This window comes from Ambystoma mexicanum, chromosome 4p (assembly GCF_040938575.1).
Source record: "Ambystoma mexicanum isolate Mex_15411 chromosome 4p, UKY_AmexF1_1, whole genome shotgun sequence".
NCBI lineage: Eukaryota > Metazoa > Chordata > Amphibia > Caudata > Ambystomatidae > Ambystoma > Ambystoma mexicanum.
The window spans coordinates 475,683,558-475,706,726 of NC_090927.1; the positions used below are offsets into that span (position 1 = coordinate 475,683,558).

General features: G+C 49.3%; 1 protein-coding gene across 4 annotated transcripts in view; it reads left to right on the forward strand.

Annotated features, from left to right (window-relative positions):
• KIDINS220 (kinase D interacting substrate 220) overlaps nucleotides 1–23,169 on the forward strand; it is a 1,499,978-nt gene that overhangs the window by 490,212 nt on the left and 986,597 nt on the right. For all 4 annotated transcript variants that reach the window (XM_069606010.1, XM_069606012.1, XM_069606011.1 and 1 more), the window contains exon 11: nucleotides 11,330–11,428. In XM_069606010.1, the coding sequence (XP_069462111.1) occupies nucleotides 11,330–11,428 (99 nt within the window). The remainder of the gene's footprint in view (nucleotides 1–11,329; nucleotides 11,429–23,169) is intronic.

The following is a 23,169-nucleotide window of genomic DNA, read 5'->3' on the forward strand; positions in this document are numbered from 1 at the left end:
GTTTGGCTCTTAGAGTCCAGTAGAACCCCTGGGTTGGCTCTGGCTTGGTTTTACCAGTACATTATCATGTATCTCCCCCCTCTTTGCACAAACAGGTCACGTGCTATTGTGTGTAACAATGCACTGCCAATTCCCACTCTGCCCTTGTCCCTGTTGCTGCCTTGTCACTTCAGAACAGTGATTTTAGATGATGTCTGAGGCAAATCAGAAGCCCTAACGAGGAGGGCTGGGATTCCTCTTATTGGGACCTGTGACTCACTGGGGCAACTGTGCGTTCCCAGAGAGTACAAATTGGAATTTGTACTTTCCGCTCCACCTCAAGTTCGCATCCTATGAATTCTGAAAAGTCTGGGTGGTTTGGGCTGTTTGTGTTGGAAACGTACCATTGCACTGGAGCATTGTTGAAATTTCTTTAAAGGTACATGCCATGTTTTACTGACATTTATTTAGCAAAGTCAACTGAATGAGTGTTATGTGGCTAGATTGGCATTTTGGTGCAGCCAGTCTAGCTATTTCTTAATGTGGCATGACATTTTTACTGGGCATTGTGAGGGACCAGAAATGCGAGACAGACACAAAGTTATAGTTTTCTCAATGTTTCCCATTCATTAAATGAAAAAGGGTGACATAAATGCCTGTCTTTCCCTATCCTTACAATGATGTCCATGCCAAGCAACCTAAAACTAAAGAAAAATGACCTAGTGTCCAAAATGTCTCTGACCCTCACACTAATACGTACAACAAAATGTTATAAAGACTGATTGGCTGTTTTCAGTTCAACAAAACAATATAACCATTCAAACTTATAGATTTTAGGAAGTACTCCTTGTGACCAGGGTTCCCCTGGATCCAGTCAGGAATACCTTTGGTAAGGTTCTGAATCAATACATTTCTGCTTATTGTAACACAAAAGATCTTTTCCATTCAGAACGTCTTTCCACTTGATAAAAGGAAAATGTCTTTCACACAGTGATTCGAAATTGAAAACAGTTGTTGGTTCCCACAATATCCTTCTTGATAAGGCAGATGTCTCTTTCTAAACACAAGTACATAAACCAAGGTGATTGTTCTCATCAGGATGAAAAGCAATTATCACATCACACTTATTATTTCAATGCAATACTTTTATCAGGATAGCGCAGCAAATACCTTTGGTGATGCCACAGTTTGTCACAATGATTCTAGAGTTGGCAAGTTCATTCCACCTCACCTTCTTGCCACAAACACACTTCTTTAAATCAACTTCTTTCCAGGTATACTCGCCTGCCAGGACTAACTACTATGATCCCTTTCCTGGTGTACTCGCCTACCAGAAAGAAAACTCCTACAATAAGTCTCAGTGGCAATATGTTACATGATTCTCCACGCCAGTATCCTTTGTGATGAGGTTTGAACAATGGCTGCCTCTCTATACAGTCTCTTGGCTGTCGGCAATGTGAGTTACAAGTTTCCACCAGTTGGTATGTCATATAAGGGTAGTTGCGCCCTTGTCACATCTGCATGGTTTCTTTACAACCTCTTGGCTGTGGGTAAGGTGGGTGACAGGTTTCCTCCAGTTGGTATCCAATCAAAGGGGAATTGTGCCCTCATCACCTGCACGCTTTATTTATACGGTATTCAAAATAGTTTTTTAGCATGAATTGTCCTGCTCGGAGTGGCCCAGGGTCACCTTTAACTTCAGGCCAACTCACTGGTCTTCTTTGGTGTCTCCACTTTGTTGTTTACTGCTACGGGGGACCTCCTGCGTCCTGCCCGCTGTGTTGCGAGCTCCAGTGCAACTTTGGCAGACTATACGTTTCTTCCTTGGAGCTCTGACAGTTCTGCCGATCCTCTGCAACCTCTGGCACACCGAAAGCACCGCACGCTGGGTTCGGAGCAGGTCTCCCACTCGATTAGGCTTCTCTCCTCAACACTGCTTCCTGCTGCGCACACTCTGCAATTTCATACGCTTTCATGTCTCATGTTGGCATCAGCTGGTGTTCTCACTTCTACGGCATTCACAGCACTCCAAACAGTCTCTACCTCCGCTACTCCTACCGCATCTCTCCTTCACAGCTGAGTTTAAATGTCCTCCTGAGGTTTCTTGCTTTGCAACAACTAGACCTTACATTCTGGTCACTAGAACCTTGGGTCCTTACTGAGTCCCTTCCTCCTCGTCCCAGTACCACAGGCATTATGGATGCTGAAGTCCATAATGGATTGCACATCAGTTTGCTCTATTTTACAATGTGCCATCAATGCTTCAGGAAGAATGGGAGAAACATGATTTAAGGAGGTCACCAATTTGCCCCTGATACGAGTGCCTCCAATGTGATCCTCCCACATAACACCAGGGTCAGGATCAGGTAGCGGCAGCCTTCCCCTGGCCACATGAGAGGAGGCCCATAACGGGGTTTCAGTGATGATCTTGCTAGATTCATCACAGCATTTGTGATGAAGCAAGCATGCTAAGTGTTATCGCATGAGGATAGCCAGTTGGGGCATGCTTTGTTATTGTGGATTTGGGTTTTTAATGATAAAGCCAGCAGGAGTATGTTCTTACGCGGGGCTACTGGCATATATTGGCAAAGCCAGCTTTGACATATTTTCTTATAGTATTACAGGCATTATGCGCAAAGCAAACATGCATGTTCTCATATGAGATGTTCGGCAGAAACCTGTGCAGTTCCCTCTGGGACCACTGCAAAAGATTTAGGACTACAGGTGTTTGGCAGTAAACCCACTTGGTAGCAGTCTGTACCACACAGATTCACTTGGTAGCTGTGGCTGAGCAGTCAGACTTCCCTCAAGAAGAGTTAGGCAGTATACAGAGTATTCACAATAGGTCAAGAGAACACAATAGAACAAGTAAACACTGACCAGGGCTTGGTGTAAAAGAGATATAATTATTTATTTAAAACCACATCTAGAAAAACACACAGGCACTAATAGTAAGCAATTCAAAAACACGGTCACTAAAATATATACACTCCCTTAAAAGAATATTAGACAAGTATTAAGTAAAGCCCCACTTATTTTCAGACAGCGGTGAGCGCTTAACGTAGATGGCACTCTAATCATTCGGTTTAAAAAGGGAGAGAAAAGCAGAGAATACATTGAAACAGATCCCAGCACTTTTTCATGAACACAAGAAGAGAGGAAGGCAAAGTAACACCGTGAATTCAGAGTCAGTAGGCCGGATCCGCTTTAAGAGGATCAAAAGCCCTGTTTTTATGCAGCATACCCCCATTCACTCAGCCTAGCTGTCAATCAAACATGCTAAGTGGTGAGCCGGCCGGCTCACCACTTGGGCCAATCACACAAGAGTGCGACTTGAGTTACCAAGGTAACTCAGTCCAGGGTGCCTAAACCCCCTCCCACACCCCCTGTGGTACCCAGACAGAGTGGCACCACTTTTGGAGGCTTCTGTGGAGAAGCCCGCCAAAAAGTGGAACAAAGGGCTTGACTTGGGTTGGAGTCACAGAAGAGAACACAAACGCCATTTTAGAATCGAGTCCTGGCAAAAAATACCAACCGGTGAATTAATATTAATTAAATAAACAGGCGGTATATTCGAGGCTATGAGAATTAAATAATTAAAGTTGGTAGCCTCGAACAATGGGAAAATCCCATAGGGAAATATTCGCGGTCGAATATAATAAGTAGTATCCACTGCCACCAGCCAAAACTCGATCAGGGGGGACGGAGACGTGCCCCCTCGACTAACAGACCCCGGGGCAATCGAATTGCCCCGACCAGTACGTCCACAATATGATGGTTTGTACTGGTTTCTGTTAATAATTTGGGACTAGTAAAGCCAATGCTGACTTTACATGCCCTGGGAGACAGTAGTCAGTCCCAGGGTATGGAGTCTATGGTGGGGTGTCACTATGACACCGCTGTGTTACTGCACGGAGGGTGCTGTGTAACACACATAGTAAAAACACATGAGACCCTATGGAGTAAAGGACCCCATAGCCCATAAAACACATTAACAGTCAAAGGAACACCATAAATCATGTCCAAGAGTGGGAGAAAAAGATTCTCACTCTTGGCAGGAGAAAAAAACAAACTCCAGAAATCCAGCAAAGCTGCTGGGGGGACTCACTAGGTTAGGAAATTCAGCCTAAAGAGAGAATTCTCCCTAACATGGGAACACTGGCATATATTGGTGTAGCCAGCATGGAAATGTATGGGCTAGCCAGCGCGAAAATGTTTTTTATACTGCCATCTATCGTGGGAAAGTTATCACAAAAATGCATTGGAAAATGCCCCTGTGTACTGTTGGTGGCTTGCATCTAGTGTTTGTTTTTCAGAAGTTCCCCAACAAACCCGATTGCTTTTGATCACATTTTTCTAAAAGTGTGTGCCACTTCATGCACCATTTTTACCCATTATTCAAAACATTTTCTTGGGGGCAGTGTGGCATGGCTGGTGCTTTGTTGAGGAGCTTGTGGGGGGTGGGGCTAAGCATGCCTCGCAGGGCGGCCCCTGAATCTTGTTACACCACTGTCCCCTCTCCGCTTCTGCCAGCGCAAACACCTAGAACAACCTATGCAGTCTTTCAGCAACCCCCCCGGCCGCCTCACCCAAGGTGCATGAAGAGAAAAGACCATCCCTCACCTGGCAGGGTAGGGCGGGCAAGGTAGGATGTCCAACAAAGACCAGGCCACTCTGACCAGGACTTAAACCATGAGGGGATGCCACTTTGAGTATAAGGCCCTCCAAAATGCAGTTTTGTGGCTAAGAAAGGCATCATGTAATTTTGCGTTTCATGCAATGTTGCATTTGACAAAAGGGTTAACATGAAAGTACTGCCCCTAACCTGTTCAGAGGATGCCTGGAAAAATAACAGGAATGTTGCTTAATCTAAAGAAAAAGGGAGATACATTGGGCCTCATTACGAGTCCGGTGGTAACCGTGCCGGAAAAACCGGCAGGCTACCACCGGACCCGTATTACCATCCCGCCTCTGTGATTCCCGGAATCACCGGGGCCTTACGACCCCGGTGACCCGGGAATTCCGGAGGCGGAATTCTGTAAGTCCCCATCCCGATGGAGTCCCAGGGGGATGGGGACAATGGAACCACTGGTTCCGTTTATGACAGAGCCGGTGTTTCCATTTGCGCCTGCAGGCGGGTGGCGTTACTCCCGCCAAGTCAGACCTGGCGGGAGTGACACCTCCCACCTGCAGGACTCTGAATCAGCCGGTCTGAAACGTACGGTGGCAGCGTCTTTAACGCCACCGTTCTTTCTGGACCGGCAGGGTCATAATGAGGCCCATTACTCCATGGCTAAAGCACACATTTCATAAAAGGGAGATGACCATTCCTGCACTGGTTGACCCATTGGCACTCAAAGTAACATAGCAAAAGGGAGCCCCTGGCAGCATACCATATAGGGTGAGTAGTACTGCAATAAGAAAACAGATGCCAGAACATAGTAGTGAGGTCTCCCTACACTGGAAATCCAAAAAGGGTGTCCACTGTCTACAAAACAAAGTGAATGTAGGAGGTGACTGAGAATACAATAAAGTCTCACTTACATTTAAAGTCAATGAGAAAAAATACCAGTAATCCAACAGTAAGGCTGGGAGGCTCAAGGAAGAGAGGGAAAGATTTACAGAAATAAAATCTCTGCTTGTCCAGTGACACCCATTGTTGGGAAAGATCTTCTTTTTGCTGCTTTCCTCCCAGAGACTTCTATGGGACACCCTTTATCTGTTTTGTTTGGACTTCTACCATGACTTTTGGGAGGTAAGTAAAGTGTACTGCTTTACATTCCTTGTCTTTTTGCTCATTCTTATGGAGGAACTGATTAGTCCAGAAGACTATCAGTACTTGGAGATTCCCTCCTAGTGAATGTCTTGCATTGTTGCAATTGCATACATCTCCTTAGAGTGAAGTGCAGTTAGGATACTTTATATCCTTATAACTTTTTCTGCAATGGGTTTTTGGTTACAATTTCAATTTGCTTAGGTCGAACTGTTGGCAGATATTTTTAGTTGAATGCTTCTTACTCGTGCACTTTTGCATTTAACGCAAACTGCTACTAAAGATGGTTATCACCCTAAAATGGCCGTGCCACAAGTATTTTGCTTGTCCTTTATCCATATTGTTCTTTGGCCTTCTTCTTGCCAGGAATTGCCATATATGGGAAGCCCTTTCCTGGGCTTACTAGTACTGAATGTTTATTGCTGGGCAGATGTTGTTTGAAGGGTGCAGGCCGTTACCATTGGTGCACTTGGGGGAGTTTCCAGTCTACATCTTGGATAAAAGGAGGTCTCCTGCAGCTATTCTTGAGATCACTGTTGGAGCCAAGTCCACTATTGTCATAAATCACCAAAGTATCTTATGAAAAGGATACGGTAACCAAAAAGGATACAATTGATAGGAGTCTTCCGGATCCTTGAATTCACACGATTTGATAGTAGTGATGTCAATTTAGACCTTCCAAATGATACAACTCTCTGACTGGTAAAACAGGCAGAGAGAAGGATCACTGGAAAGGGCGTGGGAGAGTAATAGGAAGACAGCCTAGGGAAAAAATAAGCATCATGAGAAACTATCTCAACTAATCTCTCTCCATAGAATGGCAATAACGCTAATTCCAACACTAACCTGTAGGCGTAGAACTGGAGTATCCACCAAAGTCTATGAAGAAATCCAGGAAATGAACCAACGACAAAGGAGGGAAGGTTAGTAAGGGAGACTTATCCCGAACGACACGAGGCTCACGCTAGATACCGGGTTGGTGCACCACAGGATAGCGTCCATAGTTCTGCGCACGGTCACCTTCAAATAAAAGTAGTAGAAAAACCTTCCTTTCCCACAAAGAACAGAACAAAATTGAAATGAGTCCACCTGTTATTTCCTCACAGGTTCAAACCAACCGCGTGCTGGATACACACGAACCAAGTACACGCAGCCAGGCCAGCCGCGCTTGAAAACATCAGCGTCCATGTGAAATTTTACACACGAACAAAGTACACGCAGCCAGTCCAGCGGCGCTCGAAGAGTTCCAGCATCTGCATTAGAGTGAAAGTGGAAACTTACACGCGGACAGGAAAACAGCATGCGAATGGAACAGGAACCTGCGTGTGAGAAGACACGCTAACAAAACCTGCTGGAGGCAGGTACAGGAGATCGCGTGTGAAGGAAACACGTCGATGAAGGCCAAGGAAGCAACTGACGGGATGCGAAGACGCAGATGAAGAGTTCAGCTACCATGACGCCAAAATGTTCAATCAGAAGCAGCGAGCCACGTATCCTCGCTGCTTATGAACGTTCTGCCGTAACAAACGTGACTATCCTGAATCACATGAATTCAGCGACGTGAGTAATGCAGACGTCGTTTTCCTGGTAGTACGTCAAACAACCTCCATCTCGAATAAAACGGTCTAGCAGTTCTATGAGCATAACCCGTTCTGCGTACAGACGGAGTTCCAGATCCAGAGGTAAAATGTCCAGCATGCATGACAACTATGAAGAAGAGCAGCCAGTTGATGACCCGAGGACGACCCCTGCAGCTGACCAGCTCCAGCTCCAACTCCAGGGAAGTCCTGGTGAAACCCTGCTCCTCTTCCTGAACTCAATACGACCCTGATCAGTGCTTCGACCACTGGACCGGTGGGAACAACCACTCTCGACCCCTGCTCGAGGATGTGTGCCGCCAGAGTCTTCAAAAGTGTCCCTGGACCAGCAGGTGGACTGACCTCTTTCTTGGGCTACCTTGCTGCAGCCATTGGCGTTCTGAGTGCATTGGAACTTGGAGGATCTTTAACTTTTACAACAAGAAGCCTGCTCCTGCGTTTTCAGCCTTCTTGCATGACCTGCTCATTTTTCATCCCTGGAAGATCGCCTGCCTGGGGTGAATAATGTTGTAAGCCACCTTCTTCACCTCCTCGGAGTCCTGAGGTAGCCTGCTCCGCCGAAGTCTATTCGTTTTCTTAGTTTGGTTGTTCAGCTGGAAGATGTCTTGAACAGATGCCTAAGCACTGCGACCGACCAATTCCAAATCCTGCATCCGAAAGGGACCTCTTTACTTGTGACTCCTCGGCTTTCCTCAACCAGACCATGCGCAGAAGACTGTGTGCCCAAATGCTTCCGTAACCTCAGCAGTGGTCTCTGGAAAAATCAGACTCTGGGGGACAGGGGGATACGTTTCCCCCCTCCTCTTCATTGGGTTGCATGAGTGTATAGTCCTGTCCCTAAACTACTCTTAGCTGACTTTGGTCGGTGGAAACCTGGTCACGAATCCCTTTTAAGGCCTATCCTAGTGACTGGAAATGAGTTTGTTTGCTTACCTGAATTTTACTTACCTTTTTGATCATAGCCCCTGGCATCGTCCAAATCTCGCAATAAACCTGTGAAGTATAACTCTGGAACTGATGATTTTAGGGCACAAGGCCCCAAACCATCTTAGGTTTGGACTCATTAAGTGTTAGGGGAGCTATTCTGTGGTTATTCGAGGTGTCTTCACTGAATGTCATACATCCGACTACTTACCTGTGTTGCACTGATTATTGAATCAATGCTTTCTTTCTTCTCTTAAGGGTGAATTTATGAATCTATTTTATAGTAATTGTGTGACAATATTTAACTAGGCGTTTTCCTTGCTTGGTGTGTATTTTAAAGGCCTGATAAATCTTTGTATATTTTTGTACTTACCTGTTTAATTGCATTATTGGTGTTCGGAGTGGACTCATTGTAGCCCTAGACCACTCTCCCAGCCCTCCTGATACTAAGCTTTGCCACTCTGCTACTTTACCTTGGTAAGGCTCGTCTAAAGTGTCTGTCTGTGTCTCCCAGTTGACCATAATAGGGTGACCTTTCAAAATCCATCTTAACAAACAGGAATCAGACGCTATGTTTAAAATGGAGGACCCTGAGAAACCCAAACTATCCCTACACAGTATTTATGGTAAAATCCCCGGAATTGAAGACTGGGAAGCAAGGGAAATGCTAATTTGTTAAAGATGCAGGTGCAATGTTAAATAGAATGCCCAGTGTCTCCCATTTAAATAGAGCATGAAGTGAGATGTTATTTCCATTGAGTGCACAGTCCCTGAGAGTATTAATGTCCTAACTCAACCCTGTATGAGTTACATGATGTGGACACCCCTAAGGTAGGTGTAGTACGTTGGAGCGCTTCTCTCTCCCTTATTTGTCCCTAGTGGTCCAGCCTGGTCACATCAGTGGAGCTGCTCCGACTGCATGGGCTGGGGAGTGCCATGCGGCAGCTCGGGAAATCATGTATGCTCTCTGGGTCACCCTATGCTGGCCCTTTCCCTCTGCGTTGAATCCGCGTGTCGAGGATAGGCAGCATTGTGCCGTGTAGGCCCTCCTGTTCTTGCTTTTCTGAAGCTCTCCTCTTCGGTTGACTGTTGCTGCTGAAGCGATGCGAGGGATACTGATGGGTTGCTGTTCTGAGGATAGTCTCTTTATATTGTTGCTGCTTCTCTGCTGCCCAGCACTTTTTTCAGAAGGTATGGGATGTAACAACCTGGTGCCACATATGTAAACACCGGTGCCTCGGAAGGGCCCAGGAAATGGTGCCATCTCAACTGTGATAGTCTCCTTCCTGGGTTCGACTGGCTCTGGCTTCCACCCTGGCAGGCCTTCCTGCTGAGAGCTTTTCCTATCCCCTTGTCACAGTATATAGAGATGCCAAATGTGGCAAATTTGGCTTTATATAAAGAGGGCAGGATTTGGGATTTAGAAAATAGCACAGTTTCGATATATATGGGTACTTGTATGTCATTCCTTCCGTTGACTTGTTGTTTAATGTCTTGTCTTTCTTGTTAAATTGTTTTTTGCTTGATTAATTGTTCAGTGACATTGTTGATCTGTGTATAATCACAAAATTATAAAGCTTTGAAAAGGAAAAAGGTGTGTTTTGTTGATAAAGTTGGAGCTCATTTCTATGGTAGTATGCTCATGATACTTCATCCTGAAGGATGCATGTCTGAGTTCCTTCTCTTTTTCTGGTTGTTCAGAAAGGGACACTGCTTGAGGCAGGGAAATCCAGCTCTGGTGCTCAAACAACAATCACACCAGGTTTATAGGATTGCTGTGGACTATAACAATATCTCTGCTTTAGATTCACTGCATTCAAATGTGTTTAATGTCAAACAAAACAGAGTAGGCTTGGCTCTCGAGGACTGAGCGCAGCGACCCCTGACTTTGAAAGAGGCAAGTGACATCACGCTTGGTGTTGGGACTGTGATCCATGTACAAGAAGGAACCGGTCCAGCATCAAATACTGCTTGACTGAAGGGACCTGGCCATTTCATCTTCCTGGTCACAAGAGGTGCACTATTCCGAGGATCTGAGCCTGCCTTGATCCACAAAACAGAGGTGCAGAGTCCCAGCAGGGGCTTCTGCCTCAACCTTGGACTGGATGCACCATGTGACTGATGTTCGTCCGACACTTAACAAAGACAACCATGGTATCCTCATGCAGGCAGTCTGATATGGGGTGAATGGACAATTATAAGACTCTTTGCCTGTTCATCAGGCTCTCCCCCTCATTACCCTTCAACGGGGCCCATGGAGCGATAGTGATCTGCTGCTATATCTGATACCATCTCCTGAGTAGCTGCTATTGCCTTACATGCCCCCGTTTTAGTCTGGAGTTCCCCTTTCCCCCAGACTTCTGGCTGATCTTTGGTTCTTTCCCTGTTGTCTCGTCAGGGCTGGTGTTAGATTTCCCAGCACCTGATTAGACTTGGGTTTCCCCCTTCCCCAACTGGTCCTCGATATCCTCATACCTCACTGTCCGAATAACTAACCCTGCCCCCCAACAAACTGGTTCTGGTTTTCCCTGCCCCCTAGTTGGTCCTGGATTTACCTGCCTCTAACTTGCTATAGCGTAATCACTACACCCTCCCACGTCCGGTTTCTCTCTCATATCCCCATCATTTCTTAGAATTGTAATGCACCCAACAATGGGATTGCTACGGTCATGCATGCTAAGGCTTTTTATTTAAAACACAAACTTTATGCTTTCCCCAATAAAATACAGAAAATAGAAAAACCCACTTCTGTGTCACGAGGTACAGAAGGGGTTAAAAGATTAAGTCACAGATTTTTTGGAGGACATTGTAGCTTTATGAAACTCTGTGCCTTGTAATATTGAGTGCTAGGTAGGACGTGAACCCCTTATGCTAACTGGGGTTGTGCAAGGCCAACTCCAGCATTGTTTGTTTTATGGCAGTCTTCTCTCTGGCACTTATAATCTACTACTAGGGGAAATCAGGTTTGCGCCTTTTAGGGGATTTCTTTGCTTCTACGTTAGCACCTTGTTTTTATCTTTCCTGTAACCCAACTCCTTCTTTTGTCTACTTTCAGGATAATAAAACGGCTTTATACTGGGCTGTTGAAAAAGGAAATGCTACCATGGTGCGGGACATTTTGCAGTGTAACCCAGAAACAGAGACATGCACAAAGGTAAACATTTAGCTTATATGTTAATGATTTAGTAAACAGCAGGATGTGTTTTATATATACTATTTGGCAGAATAATCTCCAAAGGAGCAGAGGGGGCTCTGCCCACATTTCTATTTCTTCCTGTTCCCTCTGCCCAGTTTTGATCCTGTGCTGCACCCTTCCATTATCTTGCCACATAGTGGTGTAGACATAGGTGGTCCCTGCAACAACAAAAAAAGCAAAAACCTGCCATCTTACTCGCTTATATTGAAAGCTTGTAATCTGATAGGAGTAGTAACTTTGTGGATTTGTTTTAATAATCTAGTTAAATGTCCATTGAAATGTGAAAGTGACTCCTAACTGACGTAGCTGTCCGCTTGTAATGAAGTTTAATATATTTCTTAATTCAGGGGGCACTGATATTTGCACAGAAATAGAGCTTGCTCCTTCCTACATTATATTTTATATTCGTTCTGGGAAGAACAGGGATGCATTTAAATCCATGTAGTTTGCTGGATTTACGAATCATTTTGCAGATGTGCATTCTCTTTCACACTCCTGAAATTGAACCAAGCTTGTTTCGCCTAATGTGTATTTTGTAGAGATGTAATGTATACTTTCTCATTCAATGTATGCGCATTACAACTCCACTTAATTAAACTGATCATCTAATTTAGCTTTTGAAAGACACTTATGCACAAAGCAATGTATGTTTGTAAACCTATGGTTGACATTCTTAGCAGGACACTTTTGTGTTAATGACCATGTTACCTAACTGATGCTCGAAGGCAAAAAAACATGCTGCTAGTCCTAATATCTGTACGATGAAAAAAGATCCTGGGGAAACGTTTATTTAGTTATTGTAATTTGTATATGCGCCGTATACTACAAGCAGTCTTTCTTCAAGGCGCATACAGAGTTATCTAGATAGGGAAAAATAAAGCACCAGTAATACAAGTTTTCAACAGTGGCAAGACCGGCAACACAACTATCCTACATTTTAAGGGACAGATATAAGGAAAACAAACCAGGTTAAAGCAGTCCATTCGAGTTATTATGCCCATATCCTGCATGCTTATAAGTACATACTCCTGCGTCCCGTCCCCTTTCCTCCATACTATATGGGCGTCCCTCGCTAGGGACGGGAGATTGAACCTTTTTCACCAGAAAGATCATCTTCCCCTTTAAATTTAGATGCATGCAGGGGTGTGGCCCTGGGAGCATGTTCTCCCCTGACTACGCCCACCGGCCCCACTCCTCAGTCCTCTTTTCTGCATCTATGGGAACAGACTGCTTTTACCAGCGCTCCTGGGTTAGGCCTCTGGCCTAATAATTCCATGCGCTCGTCCCTGGAGAAGTACTTTTGTCTTCTTTTTTTCATCTTTCAATCAGGTACCGCTCTGTCCTCTGACGCCACGCTCCTCCCTGGCGCATGTCGAAGATGGCGGGCTTCAGTAGGAGTCCAGCCTGCGAGGGTCACTTCCCTTCGTCCGACCCCCACGCCCGCTCCCCCCGCTGCCTTGGCCCTGACCGTGGGTGGGAAGGCTGAACTGCGTGCAACGCGTTGAGACCTTGCGCTCTCAAGAACAGATTAGCCAGGTGGAGGGAGCTCTTCGGGAAGTCGCCTCCAGAGGACCTAAAGGCGTTTGTCAAGCAGAAGACCAGGCCCAAGGTAGGTGCACTGTTCTCCTCCGCACCCCGCAAAGGCGACCCCTTCACCAGGAAGCGCACGAGCAGGAGGGACCTAACAGGCAGATGGGTCGCTAGATTCTACCAGTGACTTCTCTCAGGGACCGCAGGGTCATATTTTCAGTTCTCGACCTGAGCGGCTATGCCCTATTACCAGACTGATGTCTAAGGGGGTGCCTTTATGCAGCACTACTGGCACCCCAGCCGAGGGCACTCTGCCTACCAAGCCCTGTCCTGAGGTACAGGGTAGGCCTCAACCTCCACCGTTCAGCGTACTGGAGGAAGCTGAGCCCAGCGCGGCAAGTGCCACGATGCAGGCACGTAGCATGCAGCCGGACAAAATGGCCACCGGGCCAGAAAAAATGGCAGCTCACCCGACGCACATCCTCCTTCGGGGAACAGGTAGGGTAACAAGTTTTCAGGTGGGACTGGTCAGCGCCTGGCACTTGGCCGATGGCATACCCATTAGCTTTGCATGGCAGATACACCTCGCCCCATATAGCCAGACAGGGTGCTCCTAGGTCTCTGCAACCTCTGTGCCCCGCGCCTATGCCGACTCCATCAAGCACTCCTCCGGGCTGTGAAGGCAGGTTCTTTGAGAAGTGCCTTACTCTCATGAGGTCTGCCGCTAGCACCCACCCAAGTTCTTCTTTAGATTCCTTCGTCCAGTGGTCGACTCTGCCTTCCTTGCAAAGACCTTGCCTTTTATGCAAGTCTCTCCCATTCATTCGCAGTCTAGCTGTCAATCACACAGCTGGGTGGCTGTCCTCTGAGGACAGCCAGCCAGCCAATCACCTATGGGTGCATTCCTGTAACAAAGGAGTCTAAGCACAGGGAGTTTCGGGCACCTCCCTTGCTTCCTGCCCTGCCAGACACGCTGGAGCCAGAGGCAGGCTTCACTGGTAAATCCTGGCAAAGACAAATCTAACAAAGGGACCAAACCTGGTTTGGCACACAGAGTAAATCTCAAGAAGGACCTTTCCAAAAAGAAATGTTGAAAAAAGAAGACTGGGGCCATTTTGACAAAATGGACACCCCCTGGGTGCTTCAGCTGGCGGTAAAAACGCTCAATGGTAGGAAAAAGTAAAGCACTGACAACACCCATTAATTGTAGAATATGTAACATAAAAATCTTATATGATAAGATAGACAAAGGGGATACTAAGTAGTCCCTCCAGCACCCTTTGTAAGATCGTGTGTGCTGTGTCTATAAAGAGTTAAAGTAAGTAAAGTCAATTTCACTTCACTACTCTTGTAAACAGTAGTTATCCAAGAAAAGGTAATTAAACCTTAGCAGATAACCAAAGGATTTCAATGTGACACTGCACTGAAGGTGCTGTGTGTCACAATGTAAAAAGATGATGCCTATGGAGTTTGTCAGACTCCAAAACCAAAAGAAACAGAGTACAAACCACAGTAAAATACATGAGAGAGTGGGGTAAAATGTCTGACTCGCTTCAGGATCAAAATTAAAAGTCCTAAAGTCCAGCAAAAGAGCTGGGGGTCTCTAAGGTAGAAGGGAATTGGCACATTTCTAAGAATTCTCCCTTACAGCCAGCAAGGCCATGGTTCTCGGAACTACTCAGCCTGTCGGATCAGGCCCCGGTACACCTTCCGATGGGCCCAGCACACCTACTCTCTCAGCAGGGAGGCACGGCCATCCACTCCGCCCCCAGAAGTTAGCGCTTGCAGCATGGTTCCTGAACAGATCACGGTGAGGCATCTGCATCTGTCAGACGCTAACCTAGACATTATACAGGGGGCTAGGAGCAATGCTACCAGGAGCCAGTACAAAAGCAGGTGGACTAGGTTTTGTCACTGGGCGGAATCCAAGGAGGTCGATCCATTGACCTGCACATTGGAGGACGTGCTTTCCTTCTCTGTGCGCCTCACATACTCTGGGTGCAGGTAGACACATGCTGCACCTATTTGGCCGCCATTGGTGCCTACAAGAACTCGGAGGAGGAGCTATTTTCATCTTCTAATCCAGTGGTTAAAAGAAACCTGGTGGGCCTTACCAGGCTTTATCCACCCCTCAAGAAACCACACCCTGTGTGAGACCTCAACGTGGTCTTGTGGGCCTTGGGTCATAATCCATTCAAACCTATCAAACCTATGGCTTCCACGGACATCAGGCTAGTCACCATTAAGACTGCCCTCCTGGCGGGCCTTACCTCAGCACCCCGAATCAGTGAGATCCAGGCGCTGGTGGCTTCAGAGCCTTATACTACTTTTCATAAGGACAAGCTGGTGCTTAGAACTCACCCCGCATCATTCTTACCTAAGGTTGTCTCCTCTTCTCCAGCATGGGGTCTGGCATGGATTCACATGCTCATGAATATTCCCCGTCGTCAGGTTGGGAATCCTCGGTAAAGAAAAAAATGTTTGTTTCGTTTCTGAACTGTCTTTCTATTAGTAACCAATCACTGGTCTCTGGATCATACTGCCCCCAGCCAATGACTTCCCGCTACCTAAGTCCCTCCTCTGGCAGCCATCTTCAGATTTTTACCGCACGTTCAAGTGTTGGGAGTCCTCGTGCTGTAGCTCCTAAGCTTTTAGTGTGTTTTGCGTTTTTTCGAAAGTTTACTCTTATATTTTCAGTCAATCGAGCCTCAAGCTCTACCGATTCTACTTCCGATCAACGGGGACCCGTTTTCGGAATTTTCTACGCCGCTCAAGGGCACTTTTTGGTCGAGTTTCCACTTGTCGGAGGATTCCAGAAGATCTTTGAGGGCCTACCCCGCATGGACATGGCCCAGGACAAAGGAAGCATGACGGATTCAAGCTGTTCAGGAGCTGCCCTGGATGCGGACTACAGAACGTCTTTAAGGAGGATGAACACTCTCGGTGCCTCTACTGCCTTCACAACTACAAATGGCACGTGGAGAAGGACTCTGTGTTTTGTAAGAACATGTCCGAACGGACAATCAAGGATCGTCGTACTCGGCTCACCAACTGGCTGGAGGGGGAGAGCCCAGCAGCAGGTGAGAAGAGGAAGAAATCCGAGTGGTCTTCTAAGACCTTTGAGGGTGCTCCGGCGAAGGGGGCCCAACAAAAGGCAAAACAGAGAGTCTGCAGGCACTGGGAGCGCCGATCGGTCGGGCTCCTCGGCTGCCAGGCAGGGCGCATTATCACCGACGCCATCAACCATGAGCCAACGTTCTGGCTAGGTGAAGAGGAAGTCAGAGAACCCGGGTAAGCTACGGGAGAAGCCCCGGTCGATCCCGACAGAGACAGCCGAGAGGGAGTGTGGCGGTGACCCTCACCCTAAGGTGAAGGCCTCAGGCATGCCCAAGGTCGTGAAGGCCCTGATTCACCTGGCTAAGGCCTCGATTGAAGGAATCATGGCGGCCCTGGTGAAAACTACGGAGGCTTCCCCAGTGGAGACGGCTCCAGGGGCTAGAGTTTCCCTGCCACCCCAGAGGGAATCTTCTTTTCTGCCTATCGAGAAGACCCCCATGAAACGCCAGCAGGAGAATGAGGGGGGGCACGGTAGCCTTAACGGACACGGATACCACCTCCTGATGATGAGTTGGCTAGTGTCCAAGGGATCCTGGAAAGGAAGTCCGACGAATCCAGGGCCCATGGGAAGGATCCCGATGAGGCCGACGAAGAGAACAAAGGGGTTGGAGCCGACAAGGAAGATCGGGCCGTGGAGGGCCCCATGCCACTGCTCTTGGTCCCGTTGCAGCCGGTACCCGTACCAGGGGACAATTCAGGAGCTATCTTGATGGCCATACAGGCCCTGTGTACGGAGATAAGGACAAGGATGCCCCTACCCCCCACCGACTACCCAGCGGAGCCTGGACCGTCGGGGAGCCCACCCAACAAGCGGAGATGAGTCCATCCTCCTCCACACTTACAGCCTTCACCCTCAGCCCCTCCTCCGAGGGATGAGACGGGAATGGAGACGGCGGGGACGGACGACGACATTGGTGATGACGGGATGGACCTCCCATCACCACCTCCCTGGGCCCCCACCTGACGAAATTGGCTCCTTCCACGCCATGATCGCTAGGGCATCTGAGCTCTTCCAGCTCTGCCCCGAGGAGCAGAAGAAGGGCTTGCTCTACCACCGACGGGAGGCCAAGAGGAAGACTGTACTCTCCATCCCGTTACTGGACGACATCTGGGACGAGGGGCTGGCACTCCTGAAGAACCCGGCCACGGCTCCCGCTAGGAGAGACCGGTACAAGAAGAAGTACCGGGTCCCGGACTCTGCCCCTATGTGCCTTAGAGCATAGCCGTCCCCGGATAAAGTGGTCTCCGCGGTGGTCAAGAAGATATCGGCGTGAGCGACGACCTCAACTTCTGCATCCCCCCCCAGACGGCGAGGGGAAGAAGATGGACGCCATGGGACGACGGGTCACCTCGTCGGCGGCGACGACTATTAAAGCAGCCAAAGCCCTCGCGATCGTGGCACGCTACGACAGGGAGCTGTGGTTCAAGATCGCTCCTCTCCTGGACTTCCTCCCGGATGAGAAGAGGGTTGAGGCCCTGGAAATCCTACAGGAAGGCGAGGTGGCTTCGGACCACGCCATAACGGTGGCCACGGACATCGCCGACACCAGGCTTTGCCAGATGGGCAACAGCGTTTGCCTTTGCCGGCGCAGGTGGCTCAAGGCCACCGATTTCCCCCACGACGTACAGACCAGGGTTCTGAACATGCCCTTCGACGGGAACAACCTGTTCGGCAAGACCGTGCACGAGTCACTGCAGGTCATCAAGGCGGACACCGAGACGGCTCGGGCCTTGGGCGTTCTTCAACAATGACGGCCGTCCTTTCGGAACTCCGGAGGCAAGCAAGGTGCCTCCAAAGGATTTGGCGGCGGTTCCTCGTCGTACCGCCATGCGGCCTGCTCCTCGTTGCAGGAAGGCTACAGAGGACGCAGCACGACCGGAGGATCCCATCGTCGTTGCCAAGGAGGCCAAGGCAGCAAGGACGCGACAAAACAGGATTGAACCGGCCGTGGTGTCGGGCCCCCACCCGAACACCCCGGTGGAAGTCCAGCTGGCGAAGTTCGTCAGCGTGTGGGAGTCCATCTCCACAGACCGTTGGGTGCTGGATGCCCTGGCCCGCGGGCACACTCTGGAATTTCAAAAAAAGGTGTCCACGTCTTCCACCCGTGGCCAGGAAGGAATACCACGTCCCTTAACTTCTGCTGGAGGTACGAGCGATGCTAAGAAAGGGAGCCATCTACTCGTCCCAAAGAGGCTCTGGGGCTCCTGAGTGTACTCGCGGTACTTCCTCGTCTGGAAGAAGACCCGCGGTTGGCGACCCATCCTGGACCTTCGGCGTCTAAACAAGTGCATCAAGTCCCAGAAATTCCGGATGGTCACCCTCCAGCACGTGCTGGGAAGCTGGAGGAAGAAGACTTCCTATTGTCGCTGGACTTAGAGGATGACTACTTCCACATACCCATTCTAAAAGGACATCGAAAATTCCTACGATTTGTAGTCCAAGGGCGACACTATCAGTTCAATGCCCTTCCCTTTGGATTGAAGTCGGCGCCCAGGGTGTTCACCAAGTGCCTAGCACCAGTGGCGGCGTGGCTGCGCCTGCAGGGGATCCACGTCTACCCCTACCTGGACGATTGGCTCATCCGAGCAAAGTCAAGGGAACTCGCCGTCGATCACACAGCGAAGACCGCCCAACTATTCACGGATCTGGGATTCTCGATCAACTTCGCGAAATCCACTTGTACTGTCGCAAGACGCCCTGTTCCTGGGAGCCAGACTAGACACAGTGGCACGACTGGCTTCGCCGTTGGAGGAAAGGACGAAGGCCATCCTGGGCAAGGTTCAACAGCTGTTGACCATGGACGTGGCCAGGGTGAGATCCATCAAGTCCCTACTTGGAATGATGTCCTTGTGCGTCTACCTCGTGCGCCTATGCAGGCTGTGGATGCGACCACTGCAGGAGTTCCTCGACGCCCGTTTGATGCAAGCGGCGGGCAGCTTCGAAGACAGAATCTCACTCAACGAGACTTTCCGCCAAGCGATCCAGTGGTGGTGCACCCGCGCGCATCTAGCGGCGGGTATGGACGTCCAAACCCCGGCACATCAGGAGATGGTGACAACTGAAGCCCCCCCTGGAGGGATGGGGGGGCACACACCGGAAATCTCCATGAAAGAGGCCTTTGGCTCCCGAAGGAGAGCTCACTACACATCAATTGTCTGGAGCTCCGAGCAGTGTTCTGGGCCCTCAGGTCGTTCCTTCCGTCCCTCAGGGGCAAAGTGGTAAGGGTCTTCACCGACAACATCACCACGATGTTCTACATCCGGAAGCAGGGGGGCACCAGATTCCCAGCCCTATCCAAGGAAGCGCAGGATCTGTGGCACTGGGCCGTTGCCCAGGGGATGTTCCTGGTACCCTTCCATCTGGCAGGAATAAAGAACACCATTGCCGACTCACTCAGCAGGGAGCTGCGCTCGTGCCACGGGTAGGAACTGCGGCAGGATCAAGTGGATCTCCTATTCGGACGAATGGGCAATCCCCAGATCGACCAATTTGCGACAGTGACGAATACCAAGTACCGGAGGTTTGCCGGCAGGTTTCCCCAGCCGGGGAGCATGGGTGATGCCTTCTCATTTCCCTGGGACGGCCTGTTCCTGTATGCGTTCCCCCCGTTGCCGTTACTGCTGCGACTCATCAGTCAACTCAGAAGGTCCCGGTGCAAGATGATCCTCGTCGCAACGGCATGGCCGAGGCAGATCTGGTTTCAAGACCTTCTGGACTTGTCAGCGTCCCCCCGCTCAAACTACCGACGGGCGCGGATCTTCTCACCAGGGAAGGAGGCGCCATCCTCCATCACGACTCAGGATTGCTGAACCTGCAGGCCTGGCTCCTGCAGCACTAGAGTTCAGAGGGTACGATATCCCGGCGGACTGCAAGGAGGTGCTTGCAAAGGCCAGGGCGTCCTCGAATCTCAAGTACTATGGACACAAATGGAAAAGGTTCTCTGTCTGGTGCCGTGCACAGAAGATTAACCCTCTGCGGATTACAGCCCCTCAAGTGCTGCCGTATTTTCTATCGCTGGCTAAGGCGGGACTGGCGCATGCCTCCATCAAGATCCATCTGGTGGCTATCTCCCGCTACACCAGAACTCCGGGGCGGTCAGCTCTATGGTCTCATCACCTGGTGAAGGAGTTCATGAAAGGACTGTTCCGATCGTTCCCGCCGGTGAAGGCTCCGGCCCTGGTGTGGGAGCTCAACGTGGTGCTGACCCAGCTCATGGGGCCGCCATTCGAGCTGCTGCATTCGGCACCGTTGAAGCTCCTGTCGTGGAAGACAGTGTTTCCTGTGGCCATCACCTCCGCACGACGAGTGGGAGAGATCCAGGCCCTCTCCTATACACCTCCATACCTGACATTCCACAAGACGAGGGTGGTGCTGAGGACACACCCCTCCTTCATGCCCAAGGTGCCGTCGGACTTCCATCTCAACGAGCCCTTGGTGTTACCGGTTTTCTTCCCATCACCTTTGTCGCCGGCTGAGAGCACTTTGCACTCGCTGGATGTGGCTAGAGCGCTGAAGTTCTACGTGGACCGCACAAAGAGTTTTCGGAAGACACCATAGTTGTTTGTGAACTTTGGACCTGTGAACCAAGGTAAGGCCCTCTCGAAGGCTTCCATTTCCCGATGGCTCTCCGGCTGCATCATGCACTGTCACCGGTTGGCGAACCGACCGTTGCCCGGCCGTCCGAGAGCCCATTCAACCAGAGCGATCGCTGCTACCACAGCGTTCCTGTCTGGTGTGCCCCTGCTGGACATCTGCAGGGCTGCTACATGGAGGTCGACGTACACCTTCACGAGATTCTTCTGCGTCGACCTGGATTCCAGGGAGGAGTCCAGAGTCGACTAGGCAGTGCTGCGCAACCTGTTCACCTGAAGGTGAGCCTGGTGAGAAGGTAAGAGATGCTTAATGTTGAGTTGCTGAGATGCTTAATGTTGAGCCTTGCCACCTCCCGTGGTTGTGTATGTGTGTACTGCTATGTATTCTTGTATTCATGAGCATGTGAATCCATGCCAGACCCCAAGCTGGAGAAGGAACAAGTTACTTATCTGTAACTGTTGTTCTCCAGCATGGGTCTGGTATGGATTTACATGCAAACCCTCCCGCATACCCCTCTGCGGCTCTTCTCTTGGTCCTACTGCCACTTTACGTGCTACCAAATCTGAAGATGGCTGCCAGAGGAGGGACTTAGGTAGAGGGCAGTCATTAGCTGGGGGCAGTATGACCCAGAGACCAGTGATTGGTCAATAGTAGAAGGACAGTTCAGAAACGAAACTGAAACTGATTTTTTTCTTTACCGAGGATTCCCAGCCTGACGACGGGGAATGTTCATGAGCATGTGAATCCATGCCACACCCATGCTGGAGAACAACAGTTACAGCTAAGTAACTTGTTCCTTTTCACCTAAATGAGGAGATAGTGCTACCAACTTTCTTTGCGGACAACAAGGATGACACTCAGAGGGTATTGCACTGTCTGGATGTCAGGCGTGCTTTGAGATACTAGCTAGACGGGACCAAGAGCTTCGGCAAATCAGACGCCCTTTTTGCCACCTTCAGTGGGTCAGAGCCTGGCTGCCAAGCCTCCAAGGTTTCCATAGCAAGGTGCATGGTTACGGCCATCAAGGAGGCGTACGAGGGGCAGCACAAGCCTCTTCCAGCAAATATGCATGCTCACACAATCAGAGCTAAAGCCACGGCAGCTGCTTTCCAGAGGCACGTTCCGTGGCAGGTTATCAGCAAGGTGGCTCCGTGGGCTACGCCCTCGGCCTTCTGTAAGCACTACTGCTTGGATGCCGGTTCCAGGTCGGATGCAGTATTTGGTCAGACAGTGTTAAGGAACTTGCTTTCTTAAGAGAGCACCTCTTCACCCTGTGGCTACATTCAGTTGTACTCGCCCATACAGTATGGAAGAAAGGGGACGTGACGTAGCAGTAATTATAAGTTATTGCGATCCCCTGACTCCGCTCACCGGCACCACTCCTCAGTCCCCTTTGACGTGTCGACAATATTAACATTGTCTAATGACACCAGTTTTATTAGGGTGGAGGATGGTGGGACTTATAGAGGAAAGGGGACTGGGAACTATGGACTAGGAGTATGTTAGTCACTACGGTAAGTAACTTAAAATGTCCTCTGAGTCACTATTGGCGGACAGTTTCTTCCTCGTATTGGTCTTAATTAGTTTACAATAGTTTGCTTTCTCCCACAGATGCCTCATCTGATGGATATCCAGCAGTGCCAGCTCTTCTAGTAAAAGTCACTGGGGGTGTAGTGTAGTTCAGCAACCCTCCTCATCCACCCTGGACTTCGACTCATGATATGACTTTGCGGTTGCATAAATAGCGCACACTATGCCCCATTACCTCAGTTAACTTTGTTTCTGCGTGCTGTGTTTCAGAACACTTTGCAAAAACATTTCTTGTTGCACCACTGTGCCGCTTACCAAGCCGTCTGGTTTCAAACGCTGCCAGGACTGCAGCTCCAAGATGCCCATCACAGACCTGCAAAACATTTGTGCGTGGTGTCTGGATCTGGATATGGTGTGACATAATGTGGCTCCTGCCAGGCAATGAGCCCGAAAGCACTCGAGGAATGAGCTGTAAGACTGGTTTTGGGCCCCCTTCTCCCAAGTCATCGGAGGTAGAGATAGAGGAACCCATCAAGGAGAAAAAAGATGAGCAGGAGGCGTAAGAAGGCCAAAAAGCGCTTGCATCCCAGCTTGGAGCCTCACCATTCTTCCACCTCTTCCAAGAGAAAGAAAATGAGGAAGAGAGGCATAGATCGTGGAGGTACAACAACAAGGAGCCTTCTGAGTCTCATAAGGCGAGAAGACACTCTTCCTTCAAAGCATGCCATTCCCACAGAAGGGAAAGCATTTGGAAATCATATATTGGCAATTTTTTCAAATTCCTCGACCAGTACGGCTTTTCTGCCCCAACCTAGACGACCGCTCCAAAGTCCACTATGCCCATGTCCGCCAGTAAGGATGTCTTGGAGTTGAATCTTATGCTCATTAGCTCGACTCCCCCAACAGCGGTTGCTAAGATGGATTTCCA